This window comes from Epinephelus fuscoguttatus, linkage group LG2, assembly GCF_011397635.1.
Source record: "Epinephelus fuscoguttatus linkage group LG2, E.fuscoguttatus.final_Chr_v1".
Taxonomy (NCBI): Eukaryota; Metazoa; Chordata; class Actinopteri; order Perciformes; family Serranidae; genus Epinephelus; species Epinephelus fuscoguttatus.
In genome coordinates this window covers 2,108,391-2,126,767 of record NC_064753.1, presented here as the reverse complement: position 1 = coordinate 2,126,767, position 18,377 = coordinate 2,108,391, and the positions used below count along the sequence as shown (strand labels likewise).

At 42.6% G+C, this 18,377-nt stretch overlaps 1 protein-coding gene across 3 annotated transcripts in view; it reads right to left on the bottom strand.

Moving 5' to 3' along the window:
* Positions 1–13,719: 13,719 nt before the first annotated feature.
* The window catches only part of c1qtnf4 (C1q and TNF related 4), a 144,076-nt gene continuing 139,418 nt past the window's right edge, over positions 13,720–18,377 (bottom strand). For all 3 annotated transcript variants that reach the window (XM_049603252.1, XM_049603268.1, XM_049603259.1), the window contains exon 3: positions 13,720–18,006. In XM_049603252.1, the coding sequence (XP_049459209.1) occupies positions 17,167–18,006 (840 nt within the window). In that variant the 3' untranslated portion in view covers positions 13,720–17,166. The remainder of the gene's footprint in view (positions 18,007–18,377) is intronic.

Genomic DNA, 18,377 nt, shown 5'->3' with positions numbered 1-18,377 from the left:
ATGTATGCAAAAAAAAAAAAAAAAAAGTGGATCGGTTGCTCACTGCTAAAAATGTGGCCCATCGACATGATCTGGTTTTGAAATGCGGCCCAGTTGAAATAGTAATTGAATATCCCTGCTGTAGTTTGTTTGTTTGTTGGCTATCTAACAACACATGAAAAATAGGCTAATTGTAAGCCAGTCTTGTTCAATGAATCAGTTTATCATGTAAACTCAAAAAATATTTAGGCCTAATATTTAAGATTGTTTGCTTATAAATACATGAACCTGGTTGTTCTATATTTAAAACACATTGGGTTTATTAGTGCTATTAAATAAATCACATTATTACTTATTATACTCATTATTATTACTTGAGCTTGTTTTATTATTCATTTCACAGATAGTTATGCATCCTTAATCCTTAAATTCATTATGAACGTGGACTTAAAATCATTGTTTTATTTTATGGCCTTGCTGCCCTGGCTTTTGGCCTTTGTGCCCTCAAAAAGTTGACAACACGAAAGGCCAAGTGGCCTTGCCCCTAAAATGATGAAATTCCAGGCCTGCTCTGCACTAATCCAGACCGTTAGCAACACACGTCACATTGACACAGACTCATTAACAAATTAACAGGCATCTCAAAGTTCCCGCTTCTTTTCCTTTGTCTTTGTCCTGACCGCACGGTCAGACAAACACCTCTCCCGACCTGAAGCCAGCCTTGATTTGGCCATTTTGGTAGTTCTCTGTTGTCAGCCATTTTGTTTTGTAGGCCAAACGCCTCCTTGATCACCACACCCGCCTTTGTCTTTCTCTTTTCTCTCTCACACACACACACACACACACACACACACACACACACATATATATACACACCAAGCTTGTATATAGTTAGTTAGAATTTGTGTGTTTGGTTTTGCTTTGCTAGTTAGTGAATAAATATAATTCTTTGGAATCATACCTGCTGTCTGTTTAACGTTGCACAAGAGTGAATGAATAGTCAACCTCTGCTGTGTCAAGAACTCCGAAATTCTTCAGACATTACCGTTAATTTTGGTTGTTGTAATTAATGTCATTATTAATCAAACTCCAAATGAATAGTTTAGCCTATTTTATGAGACTGATATCTTTAACTGGCTATCATTTTCCCTTTACGGGAATGGTGCCCCATGAGGTGATTTAATGTTAATTAAGTCACATTATTTAACATGATTATTAATTATTGATAATAATTATTAATTATTTGAGATAGCCAATTAAATCCCTACATATTTGGTGTCCCTTGGTGAGACCTAATGTGTTGACCCCACTTGACCACACTTGAACATACATCAGCATGATAAGAGCTACCTAAAATGACAGAAACCATGTTTGGGGAAATTCTATTTGACGTGTACTTTGAGTTTTTAGTTTCCTATCTGCTAACATGGATGGCGTGAAATTTATGGGTACACTCCACTGTCGGTCATTTTCTCCATGCTCTCCTTGCTTACCAACATGTCCGGCGATTTAGCTGAAAACATGGGAAGGGCCGCTTCGGCCGGAATTCAGAATTTCAGCAGTGCATCGTTGGCGACAGCGACAGTATCCACCATAGAGCCACCACAGCACTCGGCAAGTTTGTTTTCTAACTTACGAAGCACAATACAATACAATAACATTTAGATTTACATTTAGATTTAACATTTAGATTTACATTTAACATTTAATATTTAGATTTAACTGTGATTATATTTTACATATTTCAAATATTGCTGTAAATGTGGTAAAAAGTGACTTTAAAAAATTCACACCACTTTTTTAAACATTTGAAGCTAAATGTGGCAAAATGTTGCTGTTAATTTCAGTGTGAGCCACTTTACAAACGGCACCCCATAAGTAAAGGGACAAACTCATAGCTTGGTCCCAACAGTCAGGTGATGATACTGAAGCAACCCACATCAGCAATAATTGTACTGTTTGGGGCAACTAACAAAAACAAGACGCAGAATACAAATAAGAGTTGCCATTGCTGCTAGCTTTTCAAGTTGACCTACCCTGTAGAAACTTGTAAGATTTTGGTTCAGCATTTGAATACCACGTATTCAATGCAGTCTGGTCAAGCTGTCAAACTTTGCAGTTGATTCTATTGTTCCTATTTTCCTTTGAAATTCATCACAGCGTGCCACCAGCCCCGTGACACAGAGAGTTTACGTGAGAACTGGCTGTTACTGCCAAGCATTTCAGTCTAAAGCCCTATTCGGACGGGATTAGTTTTACATAGGTACGTGGGGTAAAGTGATAATTACAACCCCTGTGAGGCAAATTGTGATTTGTGATATTGGGCTTTATAAATAAAATTGAAATAAATTGAATTACCAGAGATTTTAGTCCCGTCTGAATGTGCCATGTCAGTAATCATTACCGCTCGATGTCAGTGAAGATTACCGCGACTTTTACCTTATGTAAAAGGGTCCCGGACAATTACCTTAAGTAATACTAATCCCATGCGAATAGACCAGCAGTAAATATGTGTGTTAAAAATCAAAGTTAGAAATATATTCAAATATATATATCTTTTTGTAAGTTCAAACCTAAATTTGATAATTCGAATATCATTAATAATTAATTAATACTATCAATAATGTTGTATATCACGGCGAATCCCGTTTGGGCGGAGATGGCTCGCTCACAAGCCGGGCCAGAGAGGGACGCAGCGATGGAGGGAGAGGCGCTATCCCGTCCAAATAGTGCTTAAGTAAAAGATCCACAGTGTGCTACCAGCCCTGTGAAGTTTGTACCTCACTGTTACGATCTAAGTTCCAGCTTGAGTTAAAGGATAACTTCAGTATTTTTCAACCTGGGCTCTATTTCCCCATGTGTATGTGTGCGTATGATTCATGGGTACCACTCAATCTAAAATTGGTTCAGTGTTGAGGCGCGAAACGAGGTAAAACGGTAACGGGGCAAATGCGTCCCGTATAAAGTGATTTTTTTTCGCCACTGACCGGTTCAGATCGCCAGTGCTATCTCTGTAAATAGCATATGGTAGCGGTCCTGGGGCAGTGGTGAGTGTGAATGAGTGGAGTCAGCTGTCAGTGTTGGAGCAGAGAGGGGAGGGCGGCCCCGCTGGGTACTGTAAGTGAGTATGTGTGTATGAAGTGTGTGTGTTACGCTAGAAGAGTCAGAGTTTGGGACGGAGTCTTTTACGTGCTACCCCTTGGAGTGTTACTGGAGTTTTTGGAGTGGTCAAATAAATGGGCCTTTTTCCCGAACGCAAGAACAGGATGTTGCGCCACACCCCAAACAGCTTTCATAGGCTGCCTTTGTCGGATGGCGAGATGCTGAAGTTGTGGCTAGTTGTGTTACAAATGGATGCTAACACTCCTCTCCAGACACTGCGCCTTGCAGACCATCGGGTCTGCAGTGCTCACTTCTCCCAAGATGACTGCTGCCAGCCGAAGAAGAGAAGACATCCAATCCCGAAACACCTCTTACTCAAGAAAACGGCTGTCCCACGAGTAGAGAGAGCTACAGACACAGTGGAGCAAAGCTCGTGACATCACACAGCCCAGAGGTAAGGGAAAGGCTAAGTTAGTATACTGTTAGTATGAGATAGCATTGGCGATCTGAACCGGTCAGTGGCAAAAAAACACACACTTCATACACACATACTCACTTACAGTACCAAGCGGGGCAGCCCTCCCCCTCTCTGCTCCAACACTGACTGACAGCTGACTCCACTCATAGCACTCATAGCACTGGCGATCTGAACCGGTCAGTGGCAAAAAAAAGCACTTTTAATGCACATACTTATACGGGACGTATTTGCCCCCCCCCTCCAAAAACCGTCACCTTATCGTGGTGGAGGAGTTTGAGTGCCCTAATGACCCTAGGAGCTGTGCTGTCGGGGGCATTTTGCCCCTGGTAGGGTTTCCCATGGCAGATTGGTTCTGGGCGAAGGGTCAGGCGAAGAACGGTTCAGAAGACCCTTCATGATGGAAGATAACAAGAGTTGGTGTACCCGGCCTGGAGGGTTACCGGGGCCCCGCCCTGGAGCCAGACCTGGGGCTGGGGCCTGTGGGCGAGCGCCTGGTGGCCGGGCCTTCACCCATGGGGTCCAGCCGGGTCCAGCCGGGCCCAGCCCGAACCGGCTACATGGGCTCATCCCCCTGCAGGCCCACCACCCGCAGAGGGATCCAGAAGGTGCAGTGTGGATCGGGCAGCAGACCAAGGCGGGGGCCTTGGCGGTCCGATCTTGGCGCTCGGACATCCGGGAGGGTCTCGGAGTAGAGCCACTGCTCCTCATCGAGAGGAGCCAGTTGAGGTGGTTCGGGCATCTGGTAAGGATGCCTCCCGGATGCCTACCTTGGGAGGTATTTCGGGCATATTCAACCGGGAGGAGACCTCAGGGCCGCCCCAGGACACGCTGGAGGGATTACATCGCCTGGCTGGCCTGGGAACGCCTCGGGGTTCCCTCGGAAGAGCTGACGGAGGTGGCTGGGGAGAGGACTGTCTGGGCTTCTTTGCTGAGGCTGCTGCCCCCGCGACCCAGACCTGGATAAGCGGAGGATGACGAGATGAGACGAGACGAGTATTTGCCCCTGTAACCATTTTAGCTCGTTTCGCGGCTCCGGTTGCATCCGCCTCCCTCAATACTGAACCAATTTTAGAATGAGTTGTACCCATGAATCATACGCACACATACACATGGGGAAATAGGGCCCTAGGTTGAAAAATACCGAAGTTGTCCTTTAACTTTAAGAAACAACTCTAACTGATACTGCCACACATTTTAGTTAGTGCATGTTGTTATCTTTGCAGGCAAATTTACTGTCGTAAATTCCTGTCCCTTGGCTTTAGTGCCTGTTTGTGTTGTAGCTACCCCCCCTCCAAAGGACGCTACCCCCACAGTCAAGGCCAGTACATTCTTTTGTTAGGCTACTGTACATCACAAGTTACACTCAAAGGTGTCTGCCAATCAACACCACAGCCAACTTAACATTTGACTTGTACTAAGACAGCCTGTTTTAGCCTTACCCTCCTTTTAAGACCTAACAATGGCGAACCCCTGTTTAGAACAGTTTATTCATTCCGTTGCACAGAGGCTAAACTGACTTTCCAGAATTCATCAGCAGATTGAGTCCCGGGGAATGCAGTGAAGAGATAAACTCTCTACTCAGCGCCAACTGTGATGCACAGACTGCATCCAGTAGTACATTGTTAAAATGCTTGCTTCTGATCTTTCACAGGCACACCACCCTTGCCTTTCAGAGCAAATCAGCCTTAGAAAAGGAGGTAAAAAGTCTAAGAGCGCAAAATGCTTCCCTCCTCCATGAAGCTCAGATGGCTAACAAGAAAGCCATGTGCTATTTAGATGATTTGCATTCAGCAGAGTTAGACCTCTGCTCACATAAAGAAGAACTGTTTAGGCTTAGATCAGAACATCTAGCCCCAGCACAGTCTTACAGCCAGTGTGATTCCGGCTTTTCTGATTCCCACTCCTCCCTGGATGAGAGGTTAGCACCTCCTCCACTCAGTAAGCGGAAATCTTTCCCACCAGACACAAAGTCTTTGGGAATCAAGTCAGCTCCCCAACCTCCACCAACAGACAGAGGTAGCAGTGACCTGATTTCCCATGTCCCAAACACAGATATTGAGGAAACATGTAGTTTATCTTTAGGATATTAGGTCCCATGTATTCCTCAGACACTGATTTTGGATAATTTCACCCATGCGCAGGGGGAAAGGAGGGTTAAAAACCATTCAACCTTGGCCTTTCAACCTTAGAGACCTGCAGCATGTGATTCACACCTCCTTAGGAATGCTAATTTAGTCTTGCCTTCACCAGAGAGGACATCCGACTGTTCTCGCTTTGAAGTGCTTGAGTTTTTAGCTAAAGACATTGAACTGTTTGATCCAGACAACTGTGATCAACATGTTGATGATTATTTGAGAGAGCTTGACAACTGTCTAGTTGACCTGCCCCAGGCAACTGAAAGGGAGAAGATTAAACTTTTGTGGAAGACCAGCTCCAAAGCTGTCCACAAGTTTATTCAGTACCAGCATCCCAGTGTCAGAAGTAACTACACAAAGCTCCGTCAAGCACTGAAAGAAGAATTTTCTGCCACTGCTGACGAGACTGATTCTATGGTTGCAGCCCTCCAAATTAAACATGCACGTCTTGAGAATCCTAGAGATTATTACAAACATTTGAGACACACATACAGTACAGGCCAAAAGTTTGGACACATCTTCTCATTCAATGCGTTTTCTTTATTTTCATGACTATTTACATTGTAGATTCTCACTGAAGGCATCAAAACTATGAATGAACACATGTGGAGTTATGTACTTAACAAAAAAAGGTGAAATAACTGAAAACATGTTTTATATTCTAGTTTCTTCAAAATAGCCACTCTTTGCTCTGATTACTGCTTTGCACACTCTTGGCATTCTCTCCATGAGCTTCAAGAGGTAGTCACCTGAAATGGTTTCCACTTCACAGGTGTGCCTTATCAGGGTTAATTAGTGAAATTTCTTGCTTTATCAATGGGGTTGGGACCATCAGTTGTGTTGTGCAGAAGTCAGGTTAATACACAGCCGACAGCCCTATTGGACAACTTTTAAAATTCATATTATGGCAAGAACCAATCAGCTAACTAAAGAAAAACGAGTGGCCATCATTACTTTAAGAAATGAAGGTCAGTCAGTCCGGAAAATTGCAAAAACTTTAAATGTGTCCCCAAGTGGAATTGCAAAAACCATCAAGCGCTACAACGAAACTGGCACACATGAGGACCGACCCAGGAAAGGAAGACCAAGAGTCACCTCTGCTTCTGAGGATAAGTTCATCCGAGTCACCAGCCTCAGAAATCGCAAATTAACAGCACAGAACAACTGTTAAGAGGAGACTGCGCGAATCAGGCCTTCATGGTCAAATAGCTGCTAGGAAACCACTGCTAAGGAGAGGCAACAAGCAGAAGAGATTTGTTTGGGCCAAGAAACACAAGGAATGGACATTAGACCAGTGGAAATCTGTGATTTGGTCTGATGAGTCCAAATTTGAGATCTTTGGTTCCAACCGCCGTGTCTTTGTGAGACGCAGAAAAGGTGAACGGATGGATTCCACATGCCTGGTTCCCACTGTGAAGCATGGAGGAGGAGGTGTGATGGTGTGGGGGTGTTTCGCTGGTGACACTGTTGGGGATTTATTCAAAATTGAAGGCACACTGAACCAGCATGGCTACCACAGCATCCTGCAGCGACTTGCCATCCCATCCGCTTTGCGTTTAGTTGGACGATCATTTATTTTTCAACAGGACAATGACCCCAAACACACCTCCAGGCTGTGTAAGGGCTATTTGACCAAGAAGGAGAGTGATGGAGTGCTGCGGCAGATGACCTGGCCTCCACAGTCACCAGACCTGAACCCAATCGAGATGGTTTGGGGTGAGCTGGACCGCAGAGTGAAGGCAAAGGGGCCAACAAGTGCTGAACACCTCTGGGAACTCCTTCAAGACTGTTGGAAAACCATTTCAGGTGACTAGCTCTTGAAGCTCATGGAGAGAATGCCAAGAGTGTGCAAAGCAGTAATCAGAGCAAAGGGTGGCTATTTTGAAGAAACTAGAATATAAAACATGTTTTCAGTTATTTCACCTTTTTTTGTTAAGTACATAACTCCACATGTGTTCATTCATAGTTTTGATGCCTTCAGTGAGAATCTACAATGTAAATAGTCATGAAAATAAAGAAAACGCATTGAATGAGAAGGTGTGTCCAAACTTTTGGCCTGTACTGTACGGTGCGCACTGTTTTAATATCTCCTTGCTTAGTGTAAGATTAATGTGCCTTACAACTCCTTCTTAGTGAAAGATCTTCTTAGGCTAAGTGCAAATCTAGGAAACACGTTTTTCTTTCACGGGAGGCTTAAGAGCGTTCTTAAGAAGCTCTTAGTACAAAGATCTTCTTAACTGGATCTGGGAAACACGGCCAGTATCTTTTTTAGCACAACTGACATAAAAACAGCTCGATTCTGTTGGTAAACTGTTACTAAACGTTGGGTAATGCTAGCCATGTGTTGTAAATAGTTAGCCCTGTCATTAGGTATTTTTGGACTGGAGGAACTTTTTCATAGCTCCAAAAACCCTCCTTTTTGTGTTGTTCTACATGAAATAGGGGCAATCGGCCCAGAAGCCCCTTGACACTGTGTGAGGCCACAAACTCAGTAGTTGGTTTAATCTTGTCCACAATGTTCATAGACAGTGTAGACCAAGGAGACCAAACGGAGATTTCTCCTCTGAAAACGAGTCTTTCTAAAAACTCCAGCCAGAGTGGAGATTTTGGAAAACTCCGGTTGCGTGTTTGCATGTAAACTGAGATAAACGGAGATAAATGGAGTTATAGGCAGCCGATGTCACAGTATGTGTCGGAACTTGTGCCTGTGTCAAAAGTGCGACCTATGTTGCTATGGTGACAATGGATACATGAAAGGCTTGAGCTTCTCGTTACACTGCCACCTACAGGTTTGGCATGCTCTTGTCTATATATACACGGGTAAGTGTAAACGAAGATCTTTTTGAAAATGGAGACGGTGAGATGTCCGTTTATGAAAATTGCCGGCCACATGTAAACGGCCTCTTAAAGACATAATCAGGCACCTGTGAAAATACATTATTTGAAAGTCTGGCCCCAACAATGTCTGCTTAGAAAAATTCTGGCCCTTGGACAAATCTAGTCGATGGCCTCTGGTGTAGAAGAACTATTGTGGCCAGAACTTGAATGGCTCCATCAAGTGCCGGTTATTAATTTATCTGTTACTAAACTACTCTAGAAGAACATGGCAGCCTCCATGGGTGAGGACCTGCTCCTTATGTCAATATAAATAGCTCCATCTGAGGTAACACAGACATGTTTTTTATTTTCAGGTGAATATAAACCAAAGAAAAGATATGAATATTATTTTGCCCCCAAATCCTACACACTGGACATAGAGTGACAGAGTCATATATTATTGTATATAACTACTGATGCAGTAATGTGTTCACTTTAATGTTGCAGCTGGTAAAGGTGGGGCTCATTCTAATTATGCTGTATAATGCCAGGTAGTTTAACCTATAATAATACAGCTTAATTTATTAGCTGATTCATATTTTGCATTAATAATCCAAATCTGCAATGTAACAAGTACTTAAGGCTATTACATAAATGCAGTTCAGTAAAAAGTACCCCAAGTACCTAAAAGTGTACTTAAGTACAGTACTTGAGTAAATGTACATTCCCCCAAAGAAATTATCAAAACTGGTGCATCTTTGGCAAAAAACAATCAAACAATTGCGAGAAGCTTATTGAGAAAATATGTTTTCAGGATCTTTATATCAATAAGGAGAGAATTCTTTTAAATTATTTTTTCTTTTAAACATTATTGTATTATGTGAAAATGTATTGTGATAATTATGACATGTTGGTAGTTCTTTCAGTCTCTTTTGTTGCTAGGAAAATCTACCATACTGGTATCACCCAGCAGGTGGTGCTGCAGCACACAATGAAAAAAATCAAGACTGAAGATAAAGTTTCTCCTTTGGGTTCACACAATAGATGCAATCAGATTTCAGGCTACACATTTTCTGTTTTTTATTTTGTCAAACATTTTCATAGAAGCATTCATTTTACATGTTTTTTTTTGTTTGTTTGTTTTTTAAAATATTATTTCTTATTGTTCCATCATGGTTGGATTTGCATGGAAGCTGAGAATGGCTGTGCTTGCAATTTGTTATAATTATTTTTTGAAATCTTGCAATCATAAGATGATTATTTTGTTATCTTGGGAAAATGAGCTTTGTTATCTCGAGATAATGAGATAATCAACCCAGTATCATGAGGGAAAAAAACAAAACAAAAAAAAAACATTTTCTCTTGTCAGAGATCAGGAATGCCCTGCCAGCATGCATGGATGACATTTTGACAACTGCAGCAACTGATTTAAACTAAAAAATGTCTGATTACAGTAAAATAATTTATGTGTGTTTTTGAAATAAAGCATTAAAAAAAATTATTGCAAGTACAGACTTTCTTGGCTTTCATACATTTGTGCTATTAGGAAACACAATTTTTTATTCTGGAAATTTTTCAACCACATTTTGACTCATGACTGCTTGACATTGTTTCTAATACACAATGATCCATCTTTCATTAGGATTATCAGAAGGAAAGAAGCACAGACCAGAAACATCCAACATATTGTCAGTTACTGTACAGATAATTCACCTAATAAAAACATATAGTTAACAGGCCTTGTGGACTGGGCCTGTGAAGCTGCTCAGCAGTCACAAGAACATCTCTTTTTAATTCACCGTGTTTTCAGTTACGTGCATGCATCACACAAGTGCTTCAGGTGAGTTATGTTCAAGTCACTTCACACACCATGACTTCCAATCATGATTTACTGAACTGGGTCAGGTCTGTCTTAAAGTAAAACTAAAACAGTCATAGGTCCACCCCTATGCACTGCTCCCTCACTGAGGCTGAAATGGTGTAACCACCATAGGTTAGACTGTGACAGAATACATTATGATCTGAAATGAGACACACTCACAGTATAATTTCATACTGTGAAAAAAAGAATTAGTATCTCATTGTCCAAATTGTATCACTTTCTCAGAAGCCAGTGCAGCTGCACAGGACAGGAAATTGTCGATTAGTAACGCTGTGGTGGAGAGAGGCCTGGTGAGAGTTTAAAGCCATTGGTTTTCAGAACGGGTGTGAGGCCGTTTCCCCTGGTGCCAGAGACATCACTGTGATGTGAGAACTTTATTACTTTGGGAAATAACAAATCAGCTTTTCAGCACTCTGACTACAGTGTGGTCCATTTTAATGATGTGCTTTGCTGTATTGCTTTATCCTGAACACAGTTATTTAGAGAAATTGTTTAAAGACAAGAGTAAAGTATCACTTTATTTATTTTTGGGCATTTTTGTCTTTTATGGACAGGACAGGTAAGCGTGAGAGAGAGATGGGGGATGACATGCAGCAAAGGGCCACAGGCTGGATTTGAACCCGGGCCGCTGCGGCAACAGCCTTGTACATGGGGCGCCTGCTCTACTCACTAAGCCACCAATGCCCCGACTTTATCTTCTTGTAATATTGTGATATTATTTGTCACACCACTGTCACTTTACCTTGTAATTGTGTCTTTAATTTCTCTTGTATAGTCTCTTATTTATTTATTTCTTACCTCCTTTCTTATTTTTGTCTTTTATTCTATATTCTCTATTTATCTGTACTTTTTCTTTGCTTGTGCTGCTGCAACAACCAAATTTCCCATCTTGGGATCAATAAAAGCTCATCTTATCTTCATCTCAACTTATAATTCAATTCAATGTTATTTATAAGCCCAATATCACAAATCACAATTTGCCTCACAGGGCTTTACAACATATGACATCCCTCTGTCCTTGGACCCTTACAGTGGATGCGGAAAATGTAATGTATTTAATTTAAATGGGAACTTTTAAGTCTGCATGGGGCTATGTGGTTTCAGGAACCAGGTAAGTGTTTTCCTAATAGCCAATTCATAGTTTCCTAGTGTCCACGAGGGTCTACTTTGGGCTATGTGACGTAAATGTCATCCACCCGTGTCCATGAAGGTCTGCACAGACCCCTGTACGGATGCAGCCTATTTTTTGTGACCGTACAGACTGTAGGCATAGCAAGCACGCCAACTACGCTCCAGTCTCTTGTTCCACACTCCAGTCCAAAACAATGTGGTCAAGCTAGCTGCAGCCGCTTCACCATGGCAAAGTTAGTTTTAAGGTGGATATTTGACAGACATTCACTGTGGACTCAGCAACTCAGTAACATTTAGTTTCACTTTCGCCCGATGTTGGTAGTAGGAGAACGTTAAGGTCAACTCCCAGCTCCCCCATGTACTGGCGGGGGCTAAAGTTGAACCAGTTGCCAATAATATGAGGGATATGTACAAATTTGGGTGCTTACTTTTCAAAGGAAAATGAGCAAACAGTTTGTGAGAACAGCTGCATCCAAGCTTCTCCGTTTTTTGTTGTGGTAGATGTTCCAACCACATGTGCATGTTGGTTCCGGTGAGCTCCTGTGTGTGTTTGTGTGTCCCACTGTCTGGCTAATCGCTGCTACACTCATATGGTGGTTAATGGCGCTTACCCTCTGGTCCCCCCTAACAACACTGTTAGCTCTGTCAGCATTGTTGCTGTTGTTAGCACTGTTAGTGCTGTTAGCATAGCACCTAACAGTGCTAACTGTTGATGGGTTAATTGTTGTTTTTTTTCATATCAATTTGAAACTTAAGTTTTCATGAAGTAAACTGGCTTGCTTGTGGTTAGCTCTGTCAGCACTGTTGCTGTTGTTAGAACTGTAGTGCTGTTAGCACTGTGTTAGCACTGCTCACTACATCATTTCAGCTCAGCCACTTCCATGTTTGCTCTTGACATCAGAAGTGAGAGTCATGTGCAGGCAATCACACCTGAGACTCTTTAACACAAAAATGTGGATAACTTTAAATGTAATCTTTCAATGCTTTGAGCACCATAAATAAACTCTTTTCACTTCCATTGTATTAAGGTGGCAGGAGTAATTGGACAAACAAACCCCTTTGTAGTCCAGTTTATCCAATATATCCTAATTTGAATTCATAAAACTGATGGCCAAGCAGTTTGAATTGAGCACAGTATTAGTTCAGTTCTTGTTAGTTCAGCTCACATTCCAGCTACATTGGCTAATCTCATTTAGTCCAGTCAGCAGATGGATCAGCTAATTGGGAAAATCTCATTTAAGGCATCATATTTAAACTGCTTTTGCCTGTCTGCCATCACTGCTTCCTCTGCAAACCACTTCGCAACCCACCCCACCCCAGCTCCTCCTTTTCCAACACATTTTCACTCCGACCTTGTCACATATTGACGTGCTTGGTCATGGACTTTCCATGTCCACATTCGATGTGCAAGGTACCTTGAGTGTATTGGTAGTTGACACTCTGGGACACTGTCTCAAGTTCTGCCTGTCACATGCATTGTCTTCTTCCAACATACACTTCCGTTTTCACAGGAAATTTAATGTTTACATACAGTCTCTTTCAAAATAAATGCACTATGTCCATGCAACCCCATGAATTGACATTTTTTTTCCTTCAACAACAAACACACATGGTTGGGCAACTAAAAACACGTGATTAGGTCAAGGCAACAAAAGCAAGTTGTTAGGTTTAGGAAAAAAGAACAGGGTTTGGCTTTAGAATCTTACGGGATGCGAACACTGCTCTCTCAGGTGAAGGTTGGTGTTTGTTGGACCCATCCACCACCCCTCCTATGTGCCCCACCTGGACTTTCTCCGCCTTAACTTTCGTCCTTGTCCTGCTGAGTTTCCCCTGACGCTGTTTCTGTTAAACTATGATGGCAACTGGTCGTGTATCATGCAGATATTAAAGGATGCCTTTTTTTCGTTGATTTCTGATGTCGCAAGTCACTGCCCAAGCGCTGGATTTCGAAAAAATTTGGAGTGAGACTAGACTCCCTTTTCATGCTGTGTCTGACTTACCAGTGTTGATTGTCATAATGTTGCTCTATTCTGTGCCTGGATTTTTTTTTGCTGCCATAGGCTTTTCATGTATGCACTTGGAAGGATGAAGAGGTTCCAGAACAGAGCCATATCACCAAATATCATACTGCAAATAGAAATAAAGTTTTCTCTTGACTGAAGTGGTCCTGACTGGTACTTAAGTTTTAATGAGTCAAACTGACCTACCTGCAGTACACTGGTATGTTTAGTCCAGGGGTCAGCAACCTTTACTATCAAAGGAGCCATTTTCAGCCAAAAAAGAAAGAACAAAAAATCTGCCTGGAGCTGCAAAACATATTTGAACCTCATATACGAATCACTGTTAATTTATTATGTTGATCTGTTCTGTACGACATCTATTGCACATCTATTGCACGTCTGTCCGTCCTGGGAGAGAAATCCCTCCTCAGTTGCTCTTCCTGAGGTTTGTACCGTTTTTTCCCCCATTTAAGGGTTTTTTGGGTAAGTTTTTCCTTATTTGTGATATTGGGCTTTATAAATAAAACTGATTGATTGATAATAAAGGTAACACTGCCTTTTAAGTCAAATTTAGCCTATCAAAATGACTAATAGAGCTAAATGAAAAACTGGGTGCCAGTAGCTCAGTCCATGGGGACTTGGGTTGGGAACCGGAGGGTCACCTGTTCAAGTCCCTGTCCGGACCAAATATGGAGTGTGGACTGGTGGCTGGAGAGGTGCCCTTGAGCAAGACACAACCCCCACCCCCACCCCCCCCCCTCCCCGAACCGCTCGGGGCGCCTGTCCATGGCAGCCCCCTCACTCTGACATCTCTCCACTTTGTGCATGTATAGGTCCTGTTTGTGCGTGTGTGAGTGTGTTTCAGACCTGTGTGTTAATGACAACAGAGTGAAAAAATGTAATTTCCCCACAGGGGGATTAATAAAGTATATAAGAAAAAAAAGAGCATTCATTAATATGTTTTAACACAAGGTGGCTATTCTGCAGTGGGCTTTTTTTTTTTATTATTATTTGGAACTTCCATTATGCAGCGTTGCAGATGAAAGCAAACAAATTTGTCCATGCACTATTAAATTCTCTATTTTTCCCTGAGACTTCTTCTTTTTTGGATTTGGAATCCACAGCTAGCCTAGCTAGAAAGATTTACTACTTTAGCCATCGCTAGTGATGTTTTTAGAGGAAAAGGCGCCAAGCCACAAATGTACGACACATATTTTAGTTGACAATATGTTAAAACATTCTTTTTTTTTTTTTTTTTTACATTGGTGCATAAACTACACATTTTTACAACTGAAGAATGTAAGAATCACTGTCATCCTACAACAATAAATCTAAATTAAAATGTTAATGTTTTCCATATAATTTTCTGTCAAAGCCACGGGGAGCCACTGGAGAGGAGCTTAAGAGCCACAGCCTTTGAAGCCAAAGGTTGCCAACCCCTGGCTTAGACCATAGTTTATAGTTTAGAATAGATAGTTTAGAAGACAGATCATAGTTTGGATTAAAATAAGCGTTTGTTTACGTATATATGTCACGTGATGTTACGTAGTTCAAATAAGACAACATCAGTGGTGTGGTGTAGGGTATACATAGGTATTCTTTGTTTCTGGCCATTTTCAGTTATCACCTATCAGCCAAAAAGCTATTGGAATATATAGGGGAGTATACCCACATTCTCCTCAGTCACCTACCCATCTACCTAGCAATACACCCGCCTCATCAACCACCATTACACCACTGGACACTGCTGACTTTTGGTTTCACACATGACACAAACAGCAATCTCCTGGGTCAAAGTCCTGTGTTTGTTTGACCTGTCTAACCTGACATCCTACCTACACAGACTTTGTAGCTCTTTATACTACACTGCTTGACTTCCTCCTTTTGGCCCGTCACACTAGAGTTTGCCACCTAACAGTAAATGTAAATATTGTTGTCCAAACAACCTACGTGGTCATATTGTGGAGGAGGACATTCTCTTTATATCAGAACTTCTCAGAGATTCACCTCCACTTAACTGAAACAAAAACATGTAAATGTTCAATCACAGTGAAGTATCACTTCACATGTTGCTTCTCCAACAGAGAAGGTGATTTCATAAAGTCAGGGTTCATTACAATTTGAACAGCATCATCTCTCTCCGGGCAGCTTGAAATTAAACAGACATGCATATTACAGAAGCCTGGGAGAAGCTATTCAATTTTCCCCACAGTGGTCGCCATCTGAAGAAATGAATTAAACTGCTGCTAGAATTAGAAATCAAATTATGGTCCAGATCCCCGCAGGCCAAGAGGTGGCATGTGGTCAACAGTCGGTATGGGATGGATATGTAGTATGAGTTTTCCCATAATTATGTCAGTGTGGTCCTGTCGTCCTCTGCTCCCACTGTGGCCGAGTATCAGAGTGAGAAACACTCCAAAATGAAGAAAAGAGAGACTCATTTTGACACAAAACACACTGCTCATATCAGTTTCACATGCCTCTAAAGACATAAAGAAAGTAAAATAACTTTGTACACACAACCAGAAACACCAAGTCTTTGACAAGGAGGATAACAAATGCACTTACAGGAACATTTCACTTCAAAATGAGATTTCTGTGATTACCTCCTCACCTTCATGTCTGTAGTAGCACTGTAGCACAGAATGTAGGATTACTCACTGACTGTCGCAGGTAATGAGCCAGGCTTAATGTTTAAAAAAGAGAATACAGTATACATCACATTTATTTAATCATCATTTTGTTTGAGCCTAATAATCAGACTGAACTGCCATTTTATTTTTAATTTGCTGGAACCAACTGGATGTGTGGACCTTGTCAACCACTGTTATTCATTCATTCATCTTCTAACTGCTTCATCCTCTTGAGGGTCGCGGGGGGGCTGGAGCCTATCCCAGGCTGACATCGGGCGAGAGGCAGGGTACACCCTGGACAGGTCGGACTATCGCAGGGCTGACACATACAGACAGACAACCATTCATGCACACATTCACACCTACGGACAATTTAGAGTTATCAATTAACCTAATCCCCAATCTGCATGTCTTTGGACTGTGGGAGGAAGCCGGAGTGCCCGGAGAGAACCCACGCTGACACGGGGAGAACATGCAAACTCCGCACAGAAGGGCTCCCTCACCCGGGATCAAACCGGGAACCCTCTTGCTGTGAGGCAACAGTGCTAACCACCACACCACCATGCCGCCCACTGTTAATCATTGATTATAAAATACTTCAATCATGGAGTACTAACAGTGGACACAGGATAGTGTTTTTGAGAACCATGAATTTCAGTCACAGAGAGGTATGATATCTAAGTCCTCAGCTGACACAGAGGTGAGCAGGTAATGACTGCATTTTCATTACAGAGTGAAATATCCAATTACAGTTCACATTACTGTCATTGAAGGTTCCACATTTGTGTGTGATGAAGTCATATCCCAGGAAGCCATTGCTGGAAATTGAAGAGATTCTCATTTAAGCTCTGCAATTAGTCCAAGGTCTCTGTGACTTTGTGAAGGAATTCATATGAAGAAGAAGCTTCAAATACAACCACAAGTATTCTCCACTCTTGTGGACTCAGAGACTCTTCCACTTAGCATGAATTCCTCCCACAATGTTCGGTCCCTAGCCCATGTGCTACAGCTAGGGTTTCTTGTCTGCATATGATTGGCTGGTGGCGGCAGTGGTGCTGGGGATGTCTGGATAAACCAGGAAGCCAGTGAAAGTGATGTACTTGGCATGGTTGCTGTAGGCCCCAAAGCCATCTCTCTGGTGGGAGTAGAGCCACACGGTGTCTCCTGGTTTCAGCAACAACATCAAGCTCTGACTCTGCAGAGCTTTCTCCCCCTGGCTGTCGTCATAGATCATAGCTTGCACCTCCAGATGGTTCTTCATCAGCTTGACGGACAGTGTCTTCTGTGGCAGCTTGCCCACATTAAAGGAGAAGTAGTATGCTCCAGCAACTCGGCAGGTGAACACCCCCTCCGTCACGTTAAAGTCTTCTCCAATGTTGACAAAAGCCGTGTCGAAGCTAACTGGCTGGTGCTGAGGCATGCCCACTTGGTTGACTCCCACAATGCTCTGGGTGCGCCCCACCGAGAAGGCAGATCTCTGCTCATCCTCTTCATCATCCTCCTCCTCCTCCTCCTCCTCCTCCTCCTCCTCCTCTTCTTCCTCCCTATGTTGAAGCTCCTTCTCCTGCTCCACTACTGCTGTGTCTCTTGTTCCAGACCTGACTCGCTCTGTGGCCTGGTTGCTATTCACCAGGGGGGTGTTGTCTTGCTGGTGATGCTGGGAGTTGAAGGCAGTATGGTGTTGGTGATGGTGTGTCTGGAAGCCATAGGTGTCAGGGTATACGAGGTAACCATTGAAGGTGGTGTAGTGTCCAGTATTGCTGTAGAGTGCATAGCGTGGGTCACCATGGAGACGGAGCCAGACAGTGTCACCAAACTCCAGCTGCAACATGACGCTCTGGCTCTGCACCTGAGGATTGAAGCAGGCTTTATTATCCCTGTTCCACATCAGCACCAAGCATAATCCGATCATGTACCTCACACTCTTCAATCAGGGGAATTTGATGTGTAATCCCCTCTGTTCTGCTTCCATCCCCTTCCCAAACACTAACATACCCCCTTAGAGAGCCACATTGCACTGTGAGACTGTTGGAGAGCTTTAACATAGTCAAAGACCTTTGTAAGCATTTCCTTATTTGCAGTCTTACCAAGAGTTAGATGAGAAGCTCAGCTGGGATCAGGCGACAGTTAGCCTAGCTCAGCACAAAGGTTCAAAGCAGAGGGAAACGGTTTGCCTGGCTCTCCAAGGTTCATTATTAGCCTATCTGCTGGAAGAAATAT